Raw genomic sequence first — 27,903 nt, 5'->3', positions numbered from 1 at the left:
GTTGGTGCATTTGGGATTTGTTGTTGTGCATCGCTGCTACAACAATAGTCACTCGTGAGCTCAGTGGTGGGGGGGAAGGCATGGTGGGCGAACGCTGTCCTGTCATCTCACTGTCATTGGTAACGCATGTGTCTGCACATTTAGCATCATTCTTTACTCACCTTTGCTTCTTACCTACAGACTACATCTAGACACACGGTATGAGATACAAATTTGTGGTGCCCATGAGGAGGATGGGAGTAGTAGTGCAGGGCCAGCTACGGGAAGTAGTACACCTTTTATGTCACGGTAGCTTAGTGGTCTACCTTAACCCTGTATGTCCTCCTGTGGTCTCTGCAAAATCTAGAATTGGGGGTCTGCACAATAAAGGTAGTCCTTGAGCTCAGGGTATACTGTGTTGTGGTGTCTGGGTGCTCGTGTGGCTGTGATGGTACGGGCGAATGATTAAGTCCAGATACGTGGGTAAACGTGGAAACAGGAATGAACTTTAATGCAATATACAAGCATCATGGGGTAGTGTTAAGTTTACACAGGTTGAGCTTCAGTGTATGAGACATAGGCACAACCTCCTCTAGTAGCTTACCTAGTAGAAGTAACATAGTAAATCTCTGATAACACTAGGCACTTTAAAGGGGTACTTTGCTGCCACAGCTTTAGGAACATTTTGTTCCGAATGCTTGGAGCAGGTGGTGGGGGTCATGACGTCACGGCCATGCCCCTTATGCCATCATCACGCCTCCTCAATGCAAGTCTATGGGAGGGTACGTGACGGTCATCATGCCCCTTCCCATAGACTTGCATTGAGGCGGGGTGACTGTGACACCATGACCCCTGTAGCCTGCACCCAGCGTTCTAAATGAATGCCGGGTGCTGCACAGAGATCGTGAGGGTCCCAGCGGCAGGACACCCCCCCCCCCCCCCCCCGATAAGACATCTTATTCTCCTACTCTTTGGATAGAGGATAAGATGTCTAGGGGCGGAGTACCTCTTTAAGTGTTGCTTTTTAGGTATACACAGTCCAGTTGAGGTTAACCCTACTGAGTGTGATCATTACACATCTTGACACACTGTGCTACATACTTAGAAGATGGTTAGTTGTGTTTTGACTCCCTATAACAGGTCATAAGGCGAAAAACATTTAACTTGTAAGATACATTGCAAAGACTCCCGCCAAAAGCCCACCACAGTCCAGTGGTAGCAGAAGAGCCCTTGCACAGCTTCTATCTCTTCTGTTGAAACATGAATGTAGAAACAGCTACCTCTTCAGCATCATCTAAGGACATTTTTTAGTTAAAACACCTCCAAAATGCCACACAGTGCCGTGACCAACCCAGAAGTGACTCAACTTGGTTTTGCAACTTAAACTGGATTTACTGACACAGCCAGGACTAGAACTTCTTATGCTCTACTCAGCAGCAGCAGATGAAAGCTGAGAGAGACACACTTCACTTCCCAAGGCAAGACTAACTAGCTTAGACTGGTTCCAGCCCTTTTGTGAGAGGGGGTTGGGCTTAGTGAATTCCCTCAAAACATTTTCAAGGCTTCTGGGCAGAGGCCTTTCTGAGGGGAGGTTATATGACTCAATTCTCTTACACAGTTAGGGTATGTTCACACTACATATTTTGCGCAGAATTCCATGTGCTGAATTGCGCATTGGAATTCCGCGTTGTGAACTCCTAACATTAGTGTAAATGGGTCTTCCGTGGACCCCTTCACACTCCGGAATTTCAGCGGCAGACAATACCGCCGCTGAAATTGATCCGAAGTATTTCGTCGGCGGCTGCCAGATGGAATCTCCACTCGTGGAATTCTGCGAGCGGAGATTCCGTTCAACATACGTAGTCTGAACATACCCTAAGACAGTGTTATAAACACATTGTGGGCTATTGGTGAACTACACGTTTGGATAGATTTAGTTTGGCCAGAACCTTACATTATCCACAAGCGGTATCAGTACCATTTGCCCTACCTAATACCTAAGTGTATGCACGTGTGAAGCAGCGTAAAAGCAATACAATACAGTAGAAATTTTTCTTTTTGGCTCACCATGCCAAAATGAAATTTTAAAGGGGTACTCCGGTGGAAAACTTTTTTTTTTAATAAACTGATGCCAGAAAGTTAAACAGATTTGTAAATTACTTCTAATAAAAAATCTTAATCCTTCCAGTACTTATTAGCGGCTGTATACTACAGAGGAAATTCTGTTCTTTTTGGATTTCTTTTCTGTCTCGACCACAGTGCTCTCTGCTGACACCTCTGTCCATGTCAGGAACTGTCCGGATCAGGAGAAAATCCCCATAGCAAACCTCCCTCTCCTGCTCACAGAGGTGTCAGCAGAGAGCACTGTGGTCATGACCAAAAAGAAATCCAAAAAGAAAATAATTTCCTTTGTAGTATACAGCCACTAATAAGTTCTGGAAGGATTAAGAATTTTTAATAAAAGTAATTTACAAATCTGAAAGAAGGACTTGGAGTGGCTCTATGTTCAGAATGTAACCAATAGCAACCCGGGCTACCCAACAGTAACACCTATACCCAAGGTGAAATAAAAAATAGTACTATTTACAAGAGAGAATTGGGGCTCAGGGTAAAGGATGTATGGACACAATTGGCTTGTTATATTAAATGTTGGTATTTATTAGATTATCAAATGATAAAAAATCTATTTATTTCAATTATAAAACGTGGTAAGTACCATAACCCACAGGGCCCTTGTAGAGCCACGGCACTCCCTACAAATTCATATAATTTATATAGCTGCTGAAGAAAAGTCTGAGTATAGACTTGAAACGCGTCCAGCCCCCCAAAGACTACCATTGAGACCATCCCTACTAATCCTTTGTGAGCCCCACAAACATTGGTGTCCTACCTGGTCAGTTGCCAGTCACGTACGCGCTCCTTGAAGCCACGAGGACGCGGCCGCTATTCAGAGCACAAGTGCTGGAGCTACAATACCTGGAGCCCATCGCCAGCCACGGCACTACTATCATAGGAGATGGCGGAGTCTTCCAGTAGTGCCCTCTCCCGCAGTGAGAGACTCAACGGGGTTTTTTGCAGCCAAGTATCCAGGAGAGACTGCAGGAGGGATCGCAGCACCCCCAAAGAGCAACAGCATCCTGACAAACATCAGTCCCGGGGCGGTGAGCATAACTGTATCACTTTACCGCTCACAACTGTAATCATTATCTGCCAAACCACTCACACTGTTGCTACTAACTGTTACAATTGTTATAATTGCCGGCAACTATTTAGCAACTTTTCCACTAAGTGACATATATCCACAACAGCGCTGCTGTTACACCGAGCGCTCCGGGTCTCTGCTCCTCCCCGGAGCGCTCACGGCGTTCTCCTCTCTGCAGCACCCCGGTCAGACCCGCTGACCGGGAGCGCTGCACTGACACTGCCGGCGGGGATGCAATCCGCATAGCGGGACGCGCCCGCTCGCGGGTCGCATCCCAATCTACTCACCTGTCCCATTCCCTGGCTGTCACGTCCTGGCGCGCGCGCGCGCCAGCTCTCTAAGATTTAAAGGGCCAGTGCACCACTAATTGGTGCCTGGCCCAATCAGTGTAATTAGCTCCCATCTGCTCCTTGCCTATAAAACCTCACTTCCCCTTCCCAGCATTGCCGGATCTTGTTGCCTTGTGCCAGTGAAAGCGTTTTTGTGTTTGCCTTACCAGTGTTACCAGACCTTCTGCCGTTGCCCTTGACTACGAACCTTGCCGCCTGCCTTGACCTTCTGCTACGTCTGACCTCGCCTCTGTCTAGTCCTCCTGTCCCACGCCACTCTAAGCAGTCAGTGAGGTTGAGCCGTTACCGGTGGACACGACCTGGTTGCTACCGCCGCAGCAAGACCATCCCGCTTTGCGGCGGGATCTGGTGAATACCAGTAGCAACTTAGACCCGGTCCACCAGTACGGTCCACGCCAATCCCTCTCTGACACAGAGGATCCACCTCCAGCCTGCCGAATCCTAACAGCTGCAGGACATTGATGTACTTTATGAACTGGATACTGACCCATGAAGCTATTCACTAAAAGACTTATTCAATTTTGGACAATTTGCTATACATTTTAACTCCACTGGTTGCTATTAGTTACCATCATGCAAAGGGGGTCTCAATTTTAAAGAGGACGATCTGTTGTAATTGAATTTTTTTAGTTATTTTATACATTTTGATTGGTCTCAGTAGGATTATCATGCTTTATTAACATATATATATATATATATATATATATATATATATATATATATAGCATTATTGTATATCTATTTTATCCACTACTTAATTATTTGTAGGGAGTGCCGTGGCTCTACAAGGGCCCTGTGGGTTACGATACTTACCATGTTTTATAATTTAAATAAATAGATTTTTTATCATTTGATAATCTAATAAATACCAACATTTTATATAACAAGCCAATTGTGTCCATACATCCTTTACCCTGAGCCCCAATTCTCTCTTGTAACTAATTTACAAATCTGTTTAAGTTTCTGGCACCAATTGATTTAAAAAAGAAAAGTTTTCCACCGGAGTACCCCTTTAACTGACAGGTCACATTCTACAGCCGAATTACCACAGCAGCCTGTAGATCGGTACTAGGACACTGCCAATGTATTTTTATACAATTAATGCTGCATTAATTGAAATCATTTATAGTAGTATGAAACTGTCACTAAGACCCTGTTCACACTTGCTCATGGTCATGACAAATCCCATTACCTTATAATAGAGCCACCGTGGTTTCTGTTATTGTACTGCATAGAATAGTTATGTATACTTTGCCATTCTAGGCCATCAAAGAGCAACTGAAAGAACTAAAGGCTCTGTTCACATTAGCACCAATGCTTTCATTTATAATGGAGCCATGACAGCTATGACAGGTGCATTTTCAAGAAAATTCCGACAGATCCTGATCATTTATAATGGAGTCTGTCAAGTTTCCATCAAGCTTCTGGCATTTTTGATGGGCATGAATAGCACAGCAGACTACTCTATTCTTGTGATCAAAAATACAGGAACCCCTGATAGAAAGTGAATTACGTCAGTGTGAGCAGAGGTTGGCGGTACAAGAGATAGAAATAAAGAAAATCACAATGCCCCCAAGTCCAATTCCTTATAAACAGTGCCAAATTTGCTGCAACTCCATGTTCTCACACTAGGTCCCACACACCCCGCAGACCATGTCTGCCATAGCCCAAACCTTTTCATTATATTGTGTACAGAACTCAATATAGTGAAACCACCCATTAAAAAGTGGTCTTCAAAGGGGTCAATGTTCTTAAAGGAGATATCTCATGGAATAAAATGTATTTTCTAGATAGTGGATAGATAGTTTTAGATCGTGGGGGGTCCGTGTCCTGGGGCCCCCCGCGTTCTCCTGTATTGAGCTTTGGCTCTCCCTTGGAGCGGCACATCACGACCCCCGCTCAGAGAGGAAGCCGCCACACCCCCTCCAGATATCTCTATGGGAAAGCCATTCAGTTATCTTCGGCTCTCCCATAAAGATATATGGAGGGGGCGTGGTGGCCCCCGCTTCGGGTGAGCTGGGGCTCCATACAGGAAATCGCGGGAGATCTCAGTGCTCAGACCTCCCACAATCTAAAATGTATTCCCTATCCTGAGGATAGGGGATAAGTTTTATTCCATGAGACTAGTCTTCTAATCCCTTAAAGGGTAGCTCCCACCATCCATTTTTTTTTTTTCTGTCCCTGCCTATTGCTCATCTCTCCCTAACCCCCTCCCTGCCTTTACATTTTTTTTTTTTAACTATATTAAAATCCCTTTTTCTCTGCCTGGTAGTGTGCTCACTACCAGGCAGACTTCCCCAGCAGGCACCACGTCACTGATGCCTGCTGGGGCCGGCACTTCCGCCCTTAGCTCACTATACAGGGTGCCTCCAGCTGTTTCACCACTACAACTACAACTCCCAGCTTGCCCTGACATCTACTGGCTGTCAGGGCATTCTGGGAGTTGTAGTGGTGAAACAGCTGTAGGCACCCTGTGGTGAAAACAATAACTTTGTTTAACCAGCGCAGCAGTGCTACTTCGGGAGCAGCAGCAGCGGCGGCGGCGCTCTCCCGAACCCCGCTCCCCCCCCCCCCCCATGCCTCTAGTGCTGAGCGACGGCGCTCCCCCGAACCCCGCTTCCCCCACCCCATTCCTCCAGTGGTGAGACTTACCGGAGGATCAATGAGCTGCCTCCGGACAGGGTAACGGCCTCCTGACAGGGTAACGGGGGCAGGCGGGGCCGCGCGCGAGGCCAGTGGAGCTGGCCAATGCGTGCAGCCCCAGCTATCAGCGTGCTCGCTCTCGCCTGTTTGATTGAAAAGCGGGTGCGAGCACCGCAGTGACTGGATTTCGACTCATTGTCAGGCTTAAATGAGTCGAAATCCAGTAGTGACGTCACTGCAGAATGCATTCGGCCACTAGGAGGGCGACCCCTAGTGGCCGAATTTAAAAGTGATTTTAAACTTGTTTAAAATCACTTTTTTTTTAATTAAAGTATATTAGAGATATGTTGTAGTACTTAAGCACTACAACATATCAATTTTTAGATTTCATGACTGTGCCCATTTAAGGACCATTTTTTGCACATCTGACCACTGTCACTTTAAGCATTAATAACTCTGGGATGCTTTTACTTATGAATTTGATTCCGATATTGTTTTTTTTCGTGACATATTCTACTTTAACATAGTGGTAAATTTTTGCCGATACTTGCAAAATTTCTTGGGGAAAAATTCAAAAATGTCATGAAAAAATAGAAAAGTTTGCATTTTTCTAACTTTGAAGCTCTCTGTTTGTAAGGAAAATAGACATTCCAAATAAATTAGATATTGATTCACATATACAATATGTCTACTTTATGTTTGCATCATAAAGTTGACATGTTTTTACTTTTGGAAGACATCAGAGGGCTTCAAAGTTCAGCTGCAATTTTCCAATTTTCAAAAAACTTTTCACGAAATGTTCAAAATCTTCATTTTTCAGGGACCAGTTCAGTTTTGAAGTGGATTTTAAGGGCCTTCATATTAGAAATACCCCACAAATGACCCCATTATAAAAACTGCACCCCTCAAAGTATACAAAATGATATTCAAAATGTTTGTTAACCCTTTAGGTGTTTCACAGGAATAGCAGCAAAGTGAAGGAGAAAATTCAAAATCTTCATTTTTTACACTCACATGTTCTTGTAGACCCAGTTTTTGAATTTTTACAAGGTGTAAAAGGAGAGAAATCCCCCCAAAATGTGTAACCCAATTTCTTTTGAGTAAGGAAATACCTCATATGTTTACGTAAAGTATTCAGCGGGCGCAGTAGAGGGCTCAGAAGAGAAGGAGCGACAATAAGATTTTGGAGAGTGAGTTTTTCTGAAATGGTTTATGGGGGGCATGTCACATTTAGGAAGCCCCTATGGTGCCAGAACAGCAAAAGAACACACATGGCATACTATTTTGGAAACTACACCCCTCAAGGAAAGTAACAAGGGGTACAGTGAGCCTTAATACCCCACAGGTATTTGATGACTTTTCGTAAAATTTGGATGTGGAAATAATTTTAATTTTTTCACTAAAATGCTGGTTTTCCCCCAAATGTTACATTTTTACAAGGGGTAATAGGAGAAAATGTCTCCCCAAAAATTGAATCCCCATCTCTTCTGAGTATGGAAATACCCCATGTGTGGACGTCAAGTGCACTGCGGGTGAACTACAATGCTCAGAAGAGAAAGAGTCACATTTGGCTTTTGGAAAGCAAATTTTGCTGAAATGGTTTTTGGGGGGCATGTCCCATTTAGGAAGCCCCTATAGTGTCAAACTACACCCCTCAAGGAATGCAACAAGGAGTACAGTGAGCCTTAACACCCAACAGGTGATTGACAAATTTCTGCTAAAGTTGGACGTGAAAATGAAAAATACATTTTTTTCACTAAAATGCTGGTGTTACCCTAAACTTTTCATTTTCACAAGGGGTAATGGAGGAGATTTATCAAAACCTGTGCAGAGGAAAAGTTGACCAGTTGCCCATAGCAACCAATCTGATTGGTTGCTATGGGCAACTGTGCAACTTTTCCTCACAACAGGTTTTGATAAATCTCCCCCAATGACTCCAAACACTTGTAACCCCATTTCTTCTGAGCACGGAAATACCCCATATGTGGATGTAGAGTGCTATGCGGGCAAACTACAATGCTCAGAAGAGAAGGAGTCACATTTACAAATTTAGCTGAAATGGGGGGGGGGGGGGGGGCATGTCGCATTTAGGAAGCCCCTATGGTGCCAGAACAGCAAAAATATATATTTATAATGATAAATGTTCATTAAAGTAGGATGTGAAAAGGAAAAATTAGATTTTTTACACTAAAATGCTGGGGTTACCCAAATTTTTCATTTTCACAAGTGGTAACAGGAGAAAATGCCCCCCACAGTTTGTAGATACATTTCTTTGGAGTAAAGACATACCTCATATTTGGATGAAAACAGCTCTGCGAGTGCTCAACAGGTCTCGGAAGAGAAAGAGTGCAGTCAGGGGCCTGGAGCATTTACATAGCTGCCTATGGAGCGGGGCCCCCGCTCAAGGAGCATTACGTGGGGTACACTGAGCTAATATATGTCACGATTCGGCTGGCTGGAGGTGGATCCTCTGTGCCAGAGAGGGATTGGCGTGGACCGTGTCGGTGGACCGGTTCTAAGTTGCTACTGGTATTCACCAGAGCCCGCCGCAAAGCGGGGTGGTCTTGCAGCGGCGGTAGCAACCAGGTCGTATCCACCGGCAACGGCTCAACCTCTCTGACTGCTGAGATAAGCGCGGTACAAGGGAGTAGACAAGAGCAAGGTCGGATGTAGCAGAAGGTCAGGGCAGGCAGCAAGGATCATAGTCAGGGGCAACGGCAGGAGGTCTGGAACACAGGCTAGGAACACACAAGGAAACGCTTTCACTGGCACAATGGCAACAATATCCAGCGAGGGAGTGCAGGGGAAGTGAGGTATAAGAAGGGAGTGCACAGGTGAGGAAACTGATTAGGCCTGCTGCGCCAATCAGTGGCGCAGTGGTCCTTTAAATCGCAGAGACCCGGCGCGCGCGCGCCCTAAGGAGCGGGGCCGCGCGCGCCGGGACAACACAGACGGGGAACGGGTCAGTTACGGGAGTCGGGATGCGCATCGCGAGCGGGACGCGTCGCGAATCGCATCCTGGCTGGGAGTAATATCGCAGCGCGCCCGGTCAGCAGGTCTGACCGGGGCGCTGCGAATAAGAGGACGCTGCAAGCGCTCCAGGGAGGAGCGGGGACCCGGAGCGCTCGGGGTAACAGTACCCCCCCCCTTGGGTCTCCCCCTCTTCTTGGAGCCTGAGAACCTGAGGATAAGACTTTTGTCTAGGATGTTGTCCTCAGGTTCCCAAGATCTCTCCTCTGGGCCACAATTCTCCCAATCAACCAAGAAGAATTTTTTACCTCTGACTGTCTTGGATGCTAGAATCTCCTTCACCGAGAAGACGTCAGACGAACCGGAAACAGGAGTGGGAGAAACAACTTTGGGAGAGAAGCGGTTAAGGATGAGTAGTTTAAGGAGAGAGACATGGAAGGCATTGGGAATACGGAGAGAAGGAGGAAGAAGGAGTTTGTAAGAGACAGGGTTGATCTGGCACAAGATTTTGAAAGGACCAAGATAGCGTGGTCCCAGTTTATAACTGGGGACACGAAAGCGGACATACTTAGCGGAGAGCCATACCTTGTCTCCGGGAGCAAAAATGGGGGGGAGTTCTTCTTTTTTTATCAGCAAATTTTTTCATCCGGGATGAAGCCTGTAAAAGAGAATTTTGGGTTTCTTTCCATATGGTGGAAAGATCTCGAGTCACTTCATCAACAGCGGGCAAACCAGAGGGCATGGGAGTGGGGAGGGGAGGAAGAGGGTGACGGCCGTACACCACGAAAAATGGGGATTTAGCAGAAGATTCGGAGACTCTGAAGTTGTATGAGAATTCGGCCCATGGTAGAAGATCTGCCCAGTCATCCTGGCGGGAGGAAACAAAATGTCGTAAATAGTCACCCAGGACCTGATTAAGTCTTTCTACTTGCCCATTGGATTGGGGATGATAAGAAGAAGAGAAGTTTAATTTGATCTTGAGCTGCTTACAGAGGGCCCTCCAGAATTTAGACACAAATTGAAAGCCTCTATCCGAGACGATATGCGTGGGCAACCCGTGAAGGCGTAAAATGTGTGTAAAAAATTGCTTTGCCAACTGAGGCGCTGAAGGAAGGCCTGGAAGAGGGATAAAATGTGCCATCTTGGAAAATCGATCAACGACCACCCAAACAACTGTGTTGCCACGGGATAAGGGCAAGTCAGTAATAAAGTCCATACCAATCTGTGACCAAGGTTGTTCAGGAACAGGCAGAGGATGAAGGAGACCAGCAGGCTTCTGGCGAGGAGTCTTATCCCGGGCACAGACAGTACAGGCCCGCACGAAATCAACAACATCAGTCTCCAGAGTAGGCCACCAATAAAATCGAGAGATCCCGGCGTGCGCGCGCCCTAAGGAGCGGGGCCGCGCGTGCCGGGACAACACAGACGGGGAACGGGTCAGGTACGGGAGCCGGGATGCGCATCGCGAGCGGGCGCGTCCCGCGTCGCGAATCGCATCCTGGCTGGGATTAATATCGCAGCACGCCCGGTCAGCAGGTCTGACCGGGGCGCTGCGAATGAGAGGACGCTGCGAGCGCTCCGGGGAGGAGCGGGGACCCGGAGCGCTCGGCGTAACAATATAGTTGGGTACAGTGGGCCGTAAAATGATTAAATAGGTTATGTTCCCAGAATGATGACCCATAGCATTGTCAAAACTAAAAAAATATGCCCACCCCAAACCCTATGCTCTGAATCATCATTCTGGGAATGTGATGTGTGTGGCCGTCCCTAACCTGTTGCCTTAAAAGCGCAAGCCGCTCAAGTGGAGAGAGCACTGCGCATTTGAGGCAACACAAAAATCTAAATATATAGGGAAAATGTTTTTAATGCAGAGGCCCGGATGATTGGGGCAAGTGTCACGTTGAGTGGAGGTGTCCTTCCGTATCCCCCTCCTGTTACACACTTTGCATTTTTTCTGGAATCGTCCCTTCTTTTCAGTGTGGGGACCTCACCTGGAAAGTGTTGGTCGGGGACGATCCTGGCACCTATAACTTCAGTTCCTTGGGAACTCCGGCCTGCTCTTTCCCGGTCGCCAAAGATCCGGACCTTTAGGACTTCTTCTTGGAACTGGAGGAATGTTCCTGTTTTGCCAGTGTACTGGGACAGTACAAAAGAATTGTACATGGCAACCTGTACCAAGTAGACTGCAACTCTTTTGTACCGTACGCATGTTTTGCATATGGCATTGTATGGCTTAAGGACTTGATCAGAGAGATCAACTACCCCCATATACTGATTGTGGTCCAGAATACAATCAGGGCCGTTTGAAGGAATTTGGGGGCCCCAAGCAAAATGGACATGGAGGCCTCCCCCCCTTGATGTTCACGCACGTCACGCTCTAGGGCCGGCATCAGGATGTAGTATCGTTGACCCTTGGATTCTGGGAGCGCAACGTGAGCAAACGTCGATACGAGGCCCCCACATTAAGTGCAGCACAGTTCCCCCCACATTAGGTGCAGCACAGTCCCCCCCCACATTAGGTGCACCACAGTTCCCCCCACATTAGGTGCAGCACAGTTCCCCTCCACATTAGGTGCAGCACAGTTCCCCCCACATTAGGTGCAGCAGCATTCCCCCCACATTAGGTCCAGCAGAGTTCCCCCTACATTAGGTGCAGCAGAGTTCCCCCACATTAGGTGCAGCAGAGTTCCCCCCCACATTAGGTGCAGCAGAGTTCCCCCCCATATTAGGTGCAGCAGAGTTCCCCCTCACATTAGGTGCAGCAGAGTTCCCCCCCACATTAGGTGCAGCAGAGTTCCCCCCACATTAGGTGCAGTAGAGTTCTCCCCACATTAGGTGCAGCAAAGTTCCCCCCACATTAGGTGCAGCAGAGTTCCCCCCACATTAGGTGCAGCAGAGTTCCCCCACATTAGGTGCAGCAGAGTTCCCCCCACATTAGGTGCAGCAGAGTTCTCCCCACATTAGGTGCAGCAGAGTTCTCCCCACATTAGGTAGGAAGTGTTCCTCCCACATTAGGTGCAGCAGAGTTCTCCCCACATTAGGTGCAGCAGAGTTCTCCCCACATTAGGTGCAGCAGAGTTCTCCCCACATTAGGTAGGCAGTGTTCCCCCCACATTAGGTAGGCAGTGTTCCCCCACATTAGCTGCAGCATAGTTCTCCCCACATTAGGCTGGCAGTGTTCCCCCACATTAGGCAGGCAGTATTCCCCCACATTAGGCAGGCAGTTTTCCTCCACATTAGGCAGGCAGTGTTCCCCCACATTAGGCTGGCAGTGTTCCCCCACATTAGGCTGGCAGTGTTCCCCCACATTAGGCAGGTAGTGTTCCCCCACATTAGGCTGGCAGTGTTACCCCCACATTAGGTAGGCAGTGTTCCCCACAGACATACAGCCTTCAGCCATATACAGTGTATGGCTGGAGGCTGTATGCCTGTGTACTGCCTCACCTCAGTGCTCCGACCACCGCTCCTCCAGTATGGCCATAGCATTAGTTCCCGAGAGTGGAGAAGCGGTGGTCGGAGCACCAAAGATGACGTCCCGCTGGTCACTTACCAAGCTGACCAGCGCATGTCTTCCTCCTCCTCAATGCTCTGGTCTTCTGCGCCTCTGTTGCTATGGGCGCATGCACGGGATGTCAGTGACGTCCCGGCGTGTGCGCTCTCTCCCGGCGTCCCCTGCGTTTTTAAACTCAACACGGGGCCGCAGAGAGTTAATGGGGGCATCCCTCTGTCCCGAAAACATCTTTCGGGACACAGGGATGTCCTTAATAGTGATGAGGGGAATTGCCCTGTTGCTACAGGACGGGCAAGCACCGGCTCTGCTCGGGGCCCCCCAGCCAGCTCAGGGCCCCAAGCAATTGCTTGGTTTGCCTGTCCTGTAGTGATGGGCCTGAATACAATCGGGCTTGAGGACCGTTGTTGTGGTACCTCGCACAGGGACAGGTGAGCTGCCGTTACCATGAATTGTGGTTAGCATAAGGACATCTCTCTTATCCTTATACCTGACCAGCAACAGGTTTTCATGGGTAAGGGCACGGGACTCACACCGGGGAATAGGTGTCTGGAATAAATTTAGAGGGAGGCCTCTCTGCTTCTTCCGCACGGTCCCACAAGTGGACGTGGATCTGGTGGCGAGGAATGTGAACAGGGGGATGCTGGCATAAAAGTTGTACATGTGGTAACCCTTATCCAGCAATGGGTGCACAAAGTCCCAAACGATTTTCCCGCTAACAGTGGGGGGGGGGGGGGGGGGACTTTCTGGGGGTTTAATACAGGAATCTTGTCCCTCATATACTCTAAACGTGTAAGTGTACCCGGAGGCACTCTCACAAAGTTTGTAGAGTTTCACACCATACTGTGCCCACTTTGAGGGAATTCACTGGAGTAAGATGAGTCTCCCCTTAAAACTGATAAGAGACTCATCTACCAAGAGCTCCCTGAAGGGTACGTAGGCCTCCAAAAATATGGCCCCAAAGTGATCTATGACCAGCCTCACTTTGTAAAGCTGGTGATAGGCCAAATCCCCTTGGTGGGGGGGGGGGATGCCGCATTATCCGTGTAATGCAGGCATTTCCGAATGGCCTTGAACCGCCTCCGTGTCATGACCATACTGTAAAGCAGGGTTTGGTAGAAGACGTCCCCGTGCCAGTACTTCCTGACACTTGGTTTTTTGACTAGGCCCATATGCAGCACAAGGCTCCAAAATGTACTCATTTTGGCTGCATTAACGGCGTACCATTCATTTGGCATAGCCAAAAACTAATCAGGGTGGTAGGCAATGAACTGTTGGGCGTACAAGTTTGTTTGCTCCAAAAAGTGTTGTCAACTATGTCAATCTGGATTCCTGAGTCGCCAACAAACCCAGGCATCCATGGCTGATATTCCTCTGGGGGGCTCCAGACAGGTTAACCGGAAGGGAGCTCCAGTACATTTGTCTGGGGGGTCGAACTCCTATTACAAGCAGCATGGCCACTAGTACTAGTGTCGGCCACTGAGTCACTATCATGGGGGGGTGGCCTTGCCTAGCGGCGACTCTGCCGCCGTGCAGGGGTCTCATCATCAGCGCTAGATGATGAGGAGGACAAGGAAGAACACAGAAAAGTAGGATCTTCCTCGTCCTCAGTGGCAGATTCGGTGTCGGAGGCAAGTAAAGCATATGCCTCCTCCACAGAATATGCCCTGCGGGCCATCACTTGTTTTTTCTATGGTGGCGGGGAGGGGGGGGGATCGGGGGAAGTGTGTATGAGTGTGTCCTTGGGTGCAAACTATACAATGGTGTGTGATTATAAGTCACACATCATTATATTATAATATAAAAAAAAAACGCTGTGGCCCAAAAAAAAAGGGTGGCAAATCACAGTGCCCTGAACCCCTAATAGGGCCCGGTTCACACTAAGAAATGGCTTGTGGACACTTGGGGACAATTGGGAAATCAGTTTTTTTTTTTTTTTTAACTCATTCACCTACCTTTCCCTCACTTTAGCACTAAGGGAGGCAGGAGGCCACTTTCTCTGTCCTGAGGGGCACAGATCTTGGCAGAGGGGGGGGGGGGGTCTTGGCAGAGGGGGGGGGGGGGTCCCTGGCTTCTTTTCTCAGCTCTGCCTGCTGACTGAGATCGGTGGGCGAGCAGAGCTGAGAGAAGGGGATATTAACGATCATCCGACCAATAGCAGCGCTCCTGGGGAGGTGACGGGATCACCACCTCCCCCTAGTTACAGGAGGGGATTGGCGATGTATAGTACACCGCCGATCACCTTCTATTTCCGAATCATCGGGTCACACATGACCCGTATAATCGGAATCGCCGCAGATCGCCAGTGTGATTTCACCGGCGATCTGCGGCATAGGGGGGTCTCAGGACCCCCCAGGCATTGTCATGGGATGCCTGCTGAACGATTTCAGCAGGCATCTCAGTCCAGTCCCTGCCCGGTGAGTGGCATGGACCGGAATTCCCACGGGCTTACAGGTACACCCTGGGTGTTCCAGGGCATCAGGGCGTACCTGTACGGCCTTGGACCCTAAGAGGTTAAAGAAAATGCATATATGGTGAAACTGGAAATTTTTCATAGATCTTAATAAGGGGGTGGTCTTCTCTAATAGATGGACTTTTGAAGAGGTTTTACTGTAATTAAGATGAGTTTAAAGTGTACCTGTCAAATCCCACAAAAAGAAAAATGAATATGTTACTCAATACCTTATCCTGACCATGTCAATCTAATTTTTATGCCTCTATCACCTATATTTATTATTATTTTTTTAAATCCCTTTTTTCATCAACTCACAGTGTTAGAAATCCTCTCAGGGGAAGGATGTGTGTCCCTCCCTTGTGGTGATGGGAGGTGATTGGTGTGTCCATCAGTCATCTCTTGTCTATGACTGATGGACAAGCCTGATGCTGCCGCAGGACTGCTAAGTGTCCCAGTCGGTATGGGGACCTCTATTGGTGGGATTTTCAGAAGCCATTTTTTTTTATTAAATATAAAAAAAACAACCATATTACAAAAGGTCTTCAATTTTCATTGGAAACAACAATTTTAGACCTGACAGTGCAGATTTAAATATATATTTTAGTCTATCTCTGGAGCTCTTATCAGAGATTTTCTCATGCTGCACTTGAAAGACCCCACAGTATTCCACAGATTTTTGCTATTATTGTAATGTTTCACCGTGATATTAGAATATTTCTAGTTTAAAGCATACCTCTGATGACGGGGTAACTTTGGTGCCCGGAACGATCGCGTTCAGGAGACCGATTTGCCAGTAGTCCCATGCAAGTCTATGAGGCTTCCAGCAAACCTTCCTCTTGATTGCGATAGTCTCAGGGCAACTCTCAGGCTCCAAAGTTGCCACGGAATGTAAACAGATTTGCTGCTGCTGGAACAATCATCAGGTATGCTGGAAGTGTCTGTAAATGTATATTTTATAGTAGTAACCAAAGAAACTTCTTTGAGAAGACCACCATGGTCTTTTATGGGGGTGATCTTCTCAAAGCTAATAGATGCAATGCAAAATGGATGGTGGACTAAAAATCAGTAACACAAAGTAGGGGATATATCATTGTAAATATTCCAGTTTTGGCATACAAAAGTTGCTCATTTATGTCATATGCTCATTTCCAGAAAACATAGGTTTTGGCTCTATTATGTTGGATACACCTCTTTTCAAAAAGTGGGCTGGGCTATACAGAAAAGAGGGTGGTGCCACCACGGCCAGACCCTATGTGGTCTTCTCAAGGGGGTAGTCTTTTGGAGAGGTTTTACTGTAAATCATGGTCTCCTACCCTGTAATTGTAACCTGAACCTACAGCCTCACACACATGGCTTATTTGGATAGCAACAACATATTCCTTAGCACCGTACAGAGCTTATCTTCACCCAGAGTGTTCCGAATGGAATTTACTACCTAAATTCCAAATTAACCTATCAGTATTCTTGTGGACATAGGAAGGAAACCCAAAAGTTGGTGCTTCTTATATGGCAAATACACATTAAAACCCTGTCCTATCGCGGCGGTCCCTGCGGCCATCAACGGCCGGGACCCGCGGCTAATACAGAACATCACTGACCGCGGTGATGCCCTGTATTAACCCTTCAGATGTGGCGATCAAAGCTGACCGCCGCATTTGAAGCGAAAGTGACAATAACCCGGCTGCTCACTCGGGCTGTTCGGGACCGCCACGGTGAAACCGCGGTGTCCCGAACAGCTTACAGGACACCGGGAGGGACCTTACCTGCCTCCTCGGTGTCTGCTCCATGCCGGGATCCCCTGCATGGCCGGCGCTCTCCTTCGCGTGGCTATGGTCGCGCGGCGTGCATAGCAACGTGATGGCAGCGACGGAGAGCGAGGATATTGGGCAGCAGAGATGTTCCGGACCGACGGGGACATCCCGGGGATGCGGCGACAGCGATGGAGGGCGACATCCAGGGCAGCGGTGACGGGTCCGGAGCGGCGGGACACGTGAGTATTACCTCCTATACCAGTGGTCTTCAACCTGCAGACCTCCAGCAGTTGCAAAACTACAACTCCTGGCATGCCCGGACAGCCAACGGCTGTCCGGCCATGCTTGGAGTTGTAGTTTTGCAACATCTGGAGGTCCGCAGGTTGAAGGTTCAGAATCTTTTTTTTCTAGATTTTCATCCTTTAAAATTGGGTGCGTCTTATATGCCGAAGCGTCTTATATGGCGAAAAATATGAAAACCCATGACCCTTGGTCCGATTTGAACGCAGGACCTCATTGCTGCCCTTCGGATCTTTATTTTATAATGCCTACTATGGGTCCATTCTGTAGCTTCACATGCCTCCAATTTTCCATAGAGGCACATAGAGGCTACACTGCTGTGTGCATGGCCCCCTAAGTGAGTAATCCAATATGAGCCACAGTGACAACTAACAAAGAGGATGCACTAAAATATTTTCAAATAACATATCTGCAAATGATTTATTATTTCGCCAAAAAAATAAAAAATCATTAGGCCTATGTCCAACTTTCATCATACAATGAAAATATGTGCACTGTTTTCCCTTTACCTCCATTTACCCTACACCTCATCCTATTGATTTCCCTCCTCATACAGTTTTAGCACCAGCATAAGACAACCTCTTTTCATTGACCGCAGTAGATCAGGGTAAACCGTGATTGATTCTTCCACAAACACACAATATTAAAAGCCCCGAGCTCAGGCACAACCTGGGTAGAAGGTGCTGTGGTGGGGATGGGATGATGGTTTGCACCAGTTACAAGGGAGGGACGGGAGGAGGAGGGGAGGAGGAGTTGATGGTGGCCTCCAGGGGGCTTCTTTGTGTTGGATTCAGCAGCAGCCTCTAAGCTGCAAACCCATGGGTCCATGCAAATCTAGCTATCAGTAAGTGTCAAACCCAGCAGCACCCTGTCTCCAGCTCTGCTCTCCTCTGCAGCTGCCCAACCAAAGACCCTCCATAAGCAAGGAGTCCCCCACGACTAGTGCCCACCCTACAGAAGACAAAGGTGACCAGCAGGTATCGCACCTCATCCTTCCCGTGGTAAGTAAAGAATCTTGTTATCCGCTTGATCAATAGGAAATGTCTTGTGTCATGCATTAGGCCATCACTTGCAATCTGTCCTAATGATAAAAAGGTTTTGCATTATTAAACAGAAGCAATCTGCATTATTTCCTGATGGGGATGATGGTCAGGGAGGGATTGCTTCTTGCGCAGGAGCCAAGTAGGGGTAGCGTTATCCTCCTCGAAGATGTGGAAGCAGCCCCCCCCCCCCCTTCTTCTTTTGAGTTACTGCTATTGTTCAGCATCTGGGGGCTCCTCATTACTGTAATTCATTGTACTCATCCCTAGTGGCAGCAGAAGGTGGAGTTGCCCTCACTGAGACTTTCTGCTTTGATTCTGCTTTGCAGGGACGCTGAGTGGTTCAACAGAATGGTGAAGCTGGGCAATAATTTTAGTGAAAAGGGGACAAAGCCTCCTATCTGCGAAGATGGATTTGACACCATCCCATTGATGACCCCTCTGGATGTCAATCAGCTACAGTTCCCACCCCCAGACAAGGTACGTACAAAGGTGGGGGCATCACACAAAGGTGGGCACCAGCCCATCCGTCCTAATTATGCATAGGCTGGTAGACAATGGGCAATCGGCTTTTCGGGCTGATTCTTAGTATAGGATATTTTTAGCCTTCTCCCATATTGTTTCATCTTGCATCGTACTATTAGATGCAAATATATCCTATCATAAATAAAACAGATACATGTTACCTCATGTCAGCGTATGATAATATGTCGTCATCATTTGTGCTATTTTTATCATTAATACAATGACTATTGAATCCCAGCTTTCTGCAGACCCTGAATGACAGACATCTGCATTAATATGCCATGTTACATTCCTTATTTCTTTATATCTCCACTGACGTGTCATTGTTCACTGTAGTTGTGGCATTCTATTCGTGCTTGGATGCCAATGATGAACATATACTACACATTGCTATATGAGGGGCTGCTGTAGGACATCGGCTATATTTCTTTATTGTGAATGCTATATGATATTATTATTATTTTTTTATTATTATTATTATTATTGTTGTTGGAGTTATTGCTATTATTGTTGTAGTTAGTATTATTACTACTGTTGTTGTTTTTGTTGTTATTATTATTATCATCATTATTGTTATTATTATTCATTTTATTATGCATTCTATATAATTATAAAGTCCCCTGAATTTTAAACTTTCCATACCATACGTATGTATTGCATGGCTGGATATAAAACCTATATTGTTATGAAAACATCAAAATTCAGGGGTCTATAATTATAACAAAATAGGTTATTTTGTTGTTTCCATAAGAGAATAGGTTTTACTACCAGTGATGTGATATATATATACACACATATACACACACATGTATGTATGTATATATATATATATATATATATATATATATATATATACACTTTAATTTGCATATATCTATATGCACATACATTTATTTCTCTCTCTCTCTCTGTATATATATATATATATATATATATATATATAAATAACATTTGTTGTAACATCCTATATACGGTAATTCTTCTATCTATTTTTGTTGTTGGAGGGACACTAAACCTTATGGTTTTCTGCATAGTTGAATATCCTCTACCATTCCCTGTTATCAGCCATATTATGCTATAGGGTTCTTCAATGAGATCAGTGACAGGAAGTCCAGAATAATCCCTGCCCCCACCCCAATGATCACGGCTGATATTAGCATTTTGTGGTATAACGCTGCCTTTTTATAAGCAGCTTTAGGATTAGTGGCCCTTTAGTGCTGTGTGTAGTGTCGGTCGTGGCACGTCTATCTCTGTTGCACCGTGATAATAGTATTAATAATATATAGTCACAGGGATCATGCAGTTGGATTGCAGTACTGGACCAGTCAGCGTCCTTACGTGTAAACCTGGTGATGTCACCCTGTGGTCGATCCACAGATATGACAGAGCAGGTTTACCAGCAGAACTATTTATGAACGCCAGATAGCTTATCGTGATAATGACGGAGTAGGCTCTGCTGCATTGACAAGATGAGCTCTGCTACATCTGTGGAATACAGTCAGTCACTGCTGGAAGGAAATACTGCTGTTCAAATGGTGGTAGCGATGATGACATTTATCGACTTATGTATGTTGTCATCAAATGATATTACATTTCGGTATAACACGTGATGAGATGACGGTGTTTTTCCCAGCTGTTGCAAAACTACAACTTCCAGCATGCCCGGACAGCTGCAGGCTGTCCGGGCATGCTGGGTGTTGTAGTATTGCAACCACTGGAGGCACTCGATTAGCCACCGCTGCATAAGGAAATGTAGTGTTACTGAAATACAGCCAGGTCTAACACATTTAGACACACTAGGGGAGAGTTATCAAAACCTGTGCAGAGGAAAAGTTGACCAGTTGCCCATAGCAACCAATCAGATCGCTTCTTTCATTTTCAAAAAAGGCCTTTGAAAAATGAAAGAAGCGATCTGATTGGTTGCTATGGGCAACTGGTCAATTTTCCCTGTGCACAGGCTTTGGTAAATCTCCCCCACTCTCTGTGTTTGGCTCTCTGCTCTCTCTCATAGTTGATGGTCCCAAGATGGCCCCCCTTCCTATAAGACATCCATAGAGAATTTCTGTATAAATCACCACGATATGTAGGCCTGGGTCCTATAAATAGTCCACAGGAAAGTTTCCACAGCGCAAAACTGCAGTTAAAGGGGTATTCCGGGCAAAAACATCTTATCCCCTATCGAAAGGATAGGGGATAAGATGTGTGATCGTGGGGGGGGAGGGGGGAGGGGGCCCCCGCTGGGACCCCACGCGATCTCCCAGCAGCACCCGCATTCTATGTGTAGCTGCATCTGCAGTTTCGGAAACTGCCGGGCTTCCGAGACGGGGATGTGACGCCACACCCCCTCCATTCATGTCTATGGGAGGGGGCGTTGCGGCCGTTACGCCCCCTTCCATGGAAATTAATGGAGGGGGCGTGACGTCGCCTCCCCGTCTCGAAAGCCCGGCGGTTTCCGAAACTGCAGACGCAGCTACGCATAGAATGCGGGTGCTGCAGGGAGATCGCGAGGGGTCCCAGCCGCGGGCCCCCCGTGATCAGACATCTTATCCCCTATTCTTTCCATAGGGGATAAGATGTTTTTGCCCGGAAAACCCCTTTAATCTTCGGTGACATTTTTTTTTCTGGGTAACATGGATTTTGCCGTAAATTCACTACGGAATTTCACCCCTTCTGCACTTCAAAGTCAGTGGTGAAAATCCGTAACAAATCTGCACAATCTGCGGAGCGCCCAATTATAAAACAGTAAAAATTTCAGTCCAGTCCAGCTTCCCGATAGGTAAATCTTTACAAGTCTCGCGCACATTCTAAGTGCTAACTACTGCAATCTGCTGCCGGTTACCTGAACAAATCATCAGGGGAAATACACAACTTTTTCTGTTTGAATTCACCCTTAAAGGGGTACTCTGGAGCGGAAAAAAATTTCAGATTAACTGGTGCTAGAAAGTTATACAGATTTGTAAATTACTTCTATTCAAAAATGTTAAGCCTTTCAGGACTTACCAGCTGCTGTATGCTACAAAGGAAGTTGTGTAGTTCTTTCCAGTCTGACCATAGTGCTCTCTGCTGCCACCTCTGTCCATGTCAGGAACTGTCCAGAGCAGTACTAAATCCCCATAGCAAACCTTTCCTGCTCTGGACAGTTCCTGACACGGACAGAGGTGGCATCAGAGTGCACTGTGGTCAGACTGGAAAGAACTACACAACTTCCTCTGTAGTATACAGCAGCTGAGAAGTAATTTACAAATCTGTTTAACTTTCTGCCACCAGTTAATTTGAAAACACAAAAAAAACTAAAAGCCATGAGTTGTCCTCTTGTATTCAGCAGTTTCCGAGGTATCTTGTTCTAATAGACGTTTAATTTCTGAACCAATGGCAGCCATTGCAGCGCCAGCATTAAGGCCACCTCCATATCTCCTACAGCTGGCAGAACCTTGTAAAATAGGAGGCGTAGGATAAACAGAGCTATAAAGAGGTTGTCTCCTGATCCTATTAAAGGGGTACTCTGGTGGAAAAACATTTTTTTTATTTTTTATGAACTGGTGCCAGATAGTTAAACAGATTTGTAAATGACTTCTATTAAAAATGCTTTACCCTTCCAGTACTTTTTAGCAGCTGTATGCTACAGAGGGAATTCTATTGTTTTTGAATTTCTTTTTTGTCTTGTTCACAGTGCTCTCTGATGACACCTCTGTCCGTGTCAGGAACTGTTCAGAGCAGCATAGGTTTGCTATGGGGAGTTTCTCCTGCTCTGGACAGTTCCTGATACGGGCATCAGGTGTCAGCAGAGAGCACTGTGGACAAGGCAAACATAAATTAAAAAAGAAAAGAATTTCCTCTGTAGCATACAGCTGCTAAAAAGTACTGGAAGGTAAAATCTGTAAATGCCTGCCATGCACCTTCCATAATACTGAAGTCTTCTTATTTGGCAAAGGGCCTTTGGTGTCCTCAGAGGCCAGGGCGCAGGTATGATTGTTACTACACTATCTCCTACATCTTTCCCTTGGGTCTTTGTGTAGAGGACCCAGCTTTCCCATGTATGACATGATCAGCTATATGAAGGCCTGACATGCAATGCTACATTTGTCCTTTCCCAAATGGCCAGCCACAGCATGCCCTGACATCACAGCTGACTGCTTGGGTATTGGGAAGCCAGATTGGTGGTTACAAGGTCATCTGGCCAGCTTCTACTTACAATGGAGGTTTCACGATGAGACAGCTGTTGCCCAGAAAGTATTGTGTAGGCCTGGCTTTACAAAACCAGTAGGTCCATGGCAAATCTGCATCAAATTCCACATGTAATACTTACATAGATTTGTCTGCCCCATAAATGATGTCATATGTGAGTTCATGCTCAGGGCTGTGGTTTGTCACAGTTGTGTCATGGTTTCCCCATTCAAAGTCAATAAGAATTGCAGCATTAAAAATCACATGTAAAACCTATGGTGGTTCGACATGCTTTTCCATAGAAACTATTTCCATAGAGACTATGCATTTTACAACTGCTTATTTTAATTCATAAAACTGCATTTTTGCAGGGTTTTGTCTTCTAAAAACAAAGAGGCAGAATAACTAATCCATTGTTATTCTTAGTATATATGTGTACCAGCTGTAGCATAGACTTTTACCAACTATCAGTTGGCTTATTTTGCTCCAATGCTCTATGCCAGGGGCGGCTCCACCATTAGGCAAGTAAGGTGGCTGCCTATGGTCTCGCATTTGTGGGGGCCTTGAGCCATTTAACTCGCCTCTATAAGAAATTAAGGAGTGGTGATGCATACAAATGTATGCATCACCATTCAGTGTTGTACAGGAGCAGGGAACAAGAATCCCTGCTCCTGTACTTTACCACAGCTCCACAGTGCTTACCATGATGCAAGCCATGCACGGTGACGTCATCTCAATGCGCATGGCCTGCAGTAGAAGTCCTGCACCACAGAGCACTGTACTGCAGTCAAGGGTGCACTTACAAAGGAGGAACAGAAAGAAGGGGAAGCAGGAGACAGGGGGGCATATTAAAGGGAGCAGGGCCACTAAGGGGAAAGACGAGGATTCAGATTAAGGGGGATAGGAGGAGTCTGTAATGGGGGTGAGGAGAATTCTATAAGGAGGGAGAGGAGAACAAGTATTTAAGAGGGACAAGAGGAGAAGAGGGCTTACAAAAAAGGGGTTGCAAAAAGAGGTTAAAAACAATGCAGAATCGTAAATCTGAACCCGCTGTATTTACCCGCTCTGTGACTTGGCACCAGTAATACCTGTGTGGTAGCCTGGGGTTGTAGGGTATATGGGGTGTAGCTGTGCGGTTACTAAAGGGTGCTTGCTTAACCCTTTCTATTCGTGATGCCAGGGTGTGGGCTATTCTCTGTATACTTGTCCTACCGCCACCCATCCCAAGAGCGATAGGGAGATAGGAAATAATTGATTGTCCACAACCGGAGATTTGCAGAAACTTATCGGAACTTTTACTGAAGATTTTATGCAATAATGAACAGGAACAGGAACAGTCCATATAACAAAGTCTATTAGAGCTTGACAAGTGGTTGGGACCTTGTGAGTCTATTGAACTTAGGAAGGTAATTGTTGTTCCAGTGATCACGCTAGCTTTAGCGGGGATTGAGATTTTAACTCACGGTTTAGTTTCAGGCTGAGGCCGGCAGGTGTCTGGCTTAGCTTGTCTTTGTAAGTTGCGCAGATCCGTCCTAATAGTCCGACATCTACGAGAGCAGCAACCCAAGAGAGCGATCATTGGCTGCAGCTCCCTTATATGGGCAGGAGCTGGACTTAAGCCCACTGGTCCATAACAACTGTCAATCTTCTGTACAAAGAGTTATGGGTAAACATGTGACCCAAGGACCTCCAAAGGTCCTCCAACATACCTACCATAGAGGAAGCAACATGAGTCACATGACCGAAGGTCCTGTGACCGCATCAAGGTAGTTAACATTTATATACATTTTATACATATAACACATCAAATTTAAAGGTAAAGAGGCGACTGGGGACTTACTCAGCAGGCGGACCCCATCCCTTACTAGAAACTCTGACTTTGGGGACCACCACACAAGGTACAGTATACCATACGGTACTGGGACACCACACCTGTATCCAGTACTTTGCCATGGCCCGGATGCTGCCAACACACGCTACGTTGTAACATCTCGTCAGTGAGGGCCTCATGTTTGAGTTTCAGCTAAGGCCTCACAAAGTCTAGAGGGGTTTTCAAACTGTGGCCCTCCAGATGTTGCAAAACTACAACTCCCAGCATGCCCGGACAGCCGTTGGCTGTCCGGGCATGCTGGGAGTTTTAGTTTTGCAACATCTACAGGGCCACAGTTTGGAGACCACTATTCTACAAAGCCATGCCCCTTACTACAAAGCCTTGCCCCTTTTCTGGCATTATATTTTGGGGCATTTTACAACAAAATCTAGTGTAAATGCATTTTGTTGCACGATGATGCACCCAGGATATGTTTTCCAAATTTACAATTGGTATTGTAGCGTGCAGTATATACTGTACATAGATACATTCCCATTCATACACAGAGTTAAAAAAAATGCTATAAACCATCCATTGCGTGGAGCTGTCCTGTAGTCAATGGTCCGTGCGGTGGGATTAATGGGCCTTTTGTTGCCTGGAGCCTAATTTACCTGAACCGAGCTAACAGCGAGAAATGAACAATATCCGTCACTCACCCGGCTCCTTATAGACAGCGAAACCTGATTACAAATCAATACCGGCTCCTGAACGCACTTCACTTCTGGCATATGACCGATGACTGCGTTAAAGGTGCCATGTCCATGCCCACACCCCAATGGCATTGATCAAAAATTTATCATTTATAATTTTAGTCTCAAATATCAAACTTGGTTTATGGCTCCACTGCCCAATCATGATTCAGGAAATATACACAAGGAAAATATGCTATATATATTTATATATATATATATATATATATATATATATATATATATATATATATATAGCAACAGAATATATATATATATATATATATATATATATATATATATATATTGCTGCTCATTACACTCAGCTTTTTCTGATATGTTACCTGAAACAACAGTTATGCTTCAACAAAAATAGGAACATCTTTCAGTACATGGAAAAAATAGTCTACAATCCAGTAGGGCATGAGGGAAATTATTAATTTCTGCCACCACTAGAGGAAGCAGAACATACTGTATTTGAAATATATACAAAAACGGAATAAGGTGCCGTAAAACTTAGCTTTTAATTATAAACACGATAAATTTTCAGCCAATATCATTAAAAACATAGAAACATAGAATGTGTCGGCAGATAAGAACCATTTGGCCCATCTAGTCTGCCCAATAATCTGAATACTATGAATAGTCCTTGGCCCTATCTTATATGAAGGATAGCCTTATGCTTATCTCTATCTTATATGAAGGATAGCCTTATGCTTATCTCTATCTTATATGAAGGATAGCCTTACGCCTATCCAATGCATGCTTAAACTACTTCACTGTATTTGCAGCGACCACTTCTGCAGGAAGGCTATTCCATGCATCCACTACTCTCTCAGTAAAGTAATACTTCCTGATATTACTGCAGAAACCTTTGCCCCTCTAATTTAAAACTATTTCCTCTTGTTGTAGTTTTTCTTCTTTTAAATATGCTCTCCTCCTTTACCGTGTTGATTCCCTTTATGTATTTAAAAGTCTCTATCATATCCCCTCTGTCTCTTCTTTCTTCTATACATGTTAAGGTCCTTTAACCTTTCCTGGTAAGTTTTGTCCTGCAATCCATGTACTAGTTTAGTAGCTCTTCTCTGAACTCTCTCTAGAGCATCTATATCCTTCTGGAGATACGGCCTCCAGTATTGCGCACAGTACTCCAAGTGAGGTCTCACCAGTGTTCTGTACATGAGCACTTCTCTCTTTCTACTGCTTATACCTCTCCCTATACATCCAAGCATTCTGCTAGCGTTTCCTGCTGCTCTATTACACTGTCTGCCTACCTTTAAGTCTTCTGAAATAATTACTCCTAAATCCCTTTCTTCATATACTGAGGTCAGGACTGCTAGATATCACAAATGAAAAAGTGAGAAAAAAAATGGTACAAATGACCAAATCCAAATAATAATAATAATAATGGTAAAAGTTCAAATGCATCCTGCCATCTACTGTAGATTTAGTCACCAATGCTAGATAGCAAATTCAAAATGGCATATATCACTTGATCCATTATAATACCTTAATATAGGTTATAGACTATAGAAAATACAGTAGGAAAATAACCCCAAACCAATCTACCAATACATTTCTGTTTCGGCCTCAGTGGCTGAACAGGCCGAACCTCTTCAGGGGTTTACATAAATCGTAAAGGGTATATCACAATAAAGCAGTATAGAATAATTAATTTGATCAATACCGAACAACTAAGCAGATCATGGACAAATGAGGAGGTGAGCATATGGCATAATATTCCCAAATAGATATGATAACCTGTATTGGACAATTGCCAACAATAGGGAAAGACCTTCTCCTCAATCCATTCACAAATCCGCACTGGAGTTATCAGCTATGGACAAAAGACAGTGGGGAGATTGTGGCCTATCACATGCTACTAAGTTGTGGTGTACACGAAAGGCTCAATCCTGCAGTGACAGGAGGCGCATCCCCGGCACAGGAGCTATATTGGTCTATGGGAAACCATTATCTTTTCCATGTACATGCTGTATTTGAAATATACGTGAATTAAAGGGGTTATCCAGGATTAGAAAAACAAAGCGGATTAGGTAAAAAAAAAACAGCACCATACCTGTCCTTAAATTGTGTGTGGTATTGAATCTCAGTTCCACTGAAGTGAATGGAGCCAAGTTGTAATACAACACACAACCTGAGGACAGGAATGGTGCTGTTTTTGAAAGAAATTAGTTCCGTTTTTCTATTTCTGGATAACTCCTATAATAATATTTCAATCAATAAGGCACTATAATTACATGCGAACACACCCTTAGCAATGTGCTGGCTTACGTAAGCATCATAAAAATAATTATAAATCAGATTTTGCAGAATGGTCACATGTAGACTACGAGAGGTAGCATTAGGCAGAATTGGAATAAAATCAGATGTAATGCCCATTATAGCTCTCCCCCTCTTTACCCTGACTGCAACTCCAAAAACAGCTTTGTATGTAAC

The 27,903-nt window shown here is 45.6% G+C and overlaps 1 protein-coding gene and 1 long non-coding RNA gene across 2 annotated transcripts in view; one reads left to right on the top strand and one right to left on the bottom strand.

Moving 5' to 3' along the window:
- The window catches only part of LOC130354439 (uncharacterized), a 94,756-nt gene that overhangs the window by 31,262 nt on the left and 35,591 nt on the right, over window positions 1–27,903 (bottom strand). The window lies entirely within an intron of this gene.
- NSG1 (neuronal vesicle trafficking associated 1) overlaps window positions 17,926–27,903 on the top strand; it is an 86,798-nt gene continuing 76,820 nt past the window's right edge. The window contains exons 1-2 of the mRNA XM_056555135.1: window positions 17,926–18,159; window positions 18,528–18,678. Of these exons, the coding sequence (XP_056411110.1) occupies window positions 18,550–18,678 (129 nt within the window). The 5' untranslated portion in view covers window positions 17,926–18,159; window positions 18,528–18,549. The remainder of the gene's footprint in view (window positions 18,160–18,527; window positions 18,679–27,903) is intronic.

This window comes from Hyla sarda, chromosome 1, assembly GCF_029499605.1.
Source record: "Hyla sarda isolate aHylSar1 chromosome 1, aHylSar1.hap1, whole genome shotgun sequence".
In the NCBI taxonomy this organism is placed as follows: domain Eukaryota; kingdom Metazoa; phylum Chordata; class Amphibia; order Anura; family Hylidae; genus Hyla; species Hyla sarda.
This window is presented reverse-complemented; position numbering and strand designations above follow the sequence as displayed.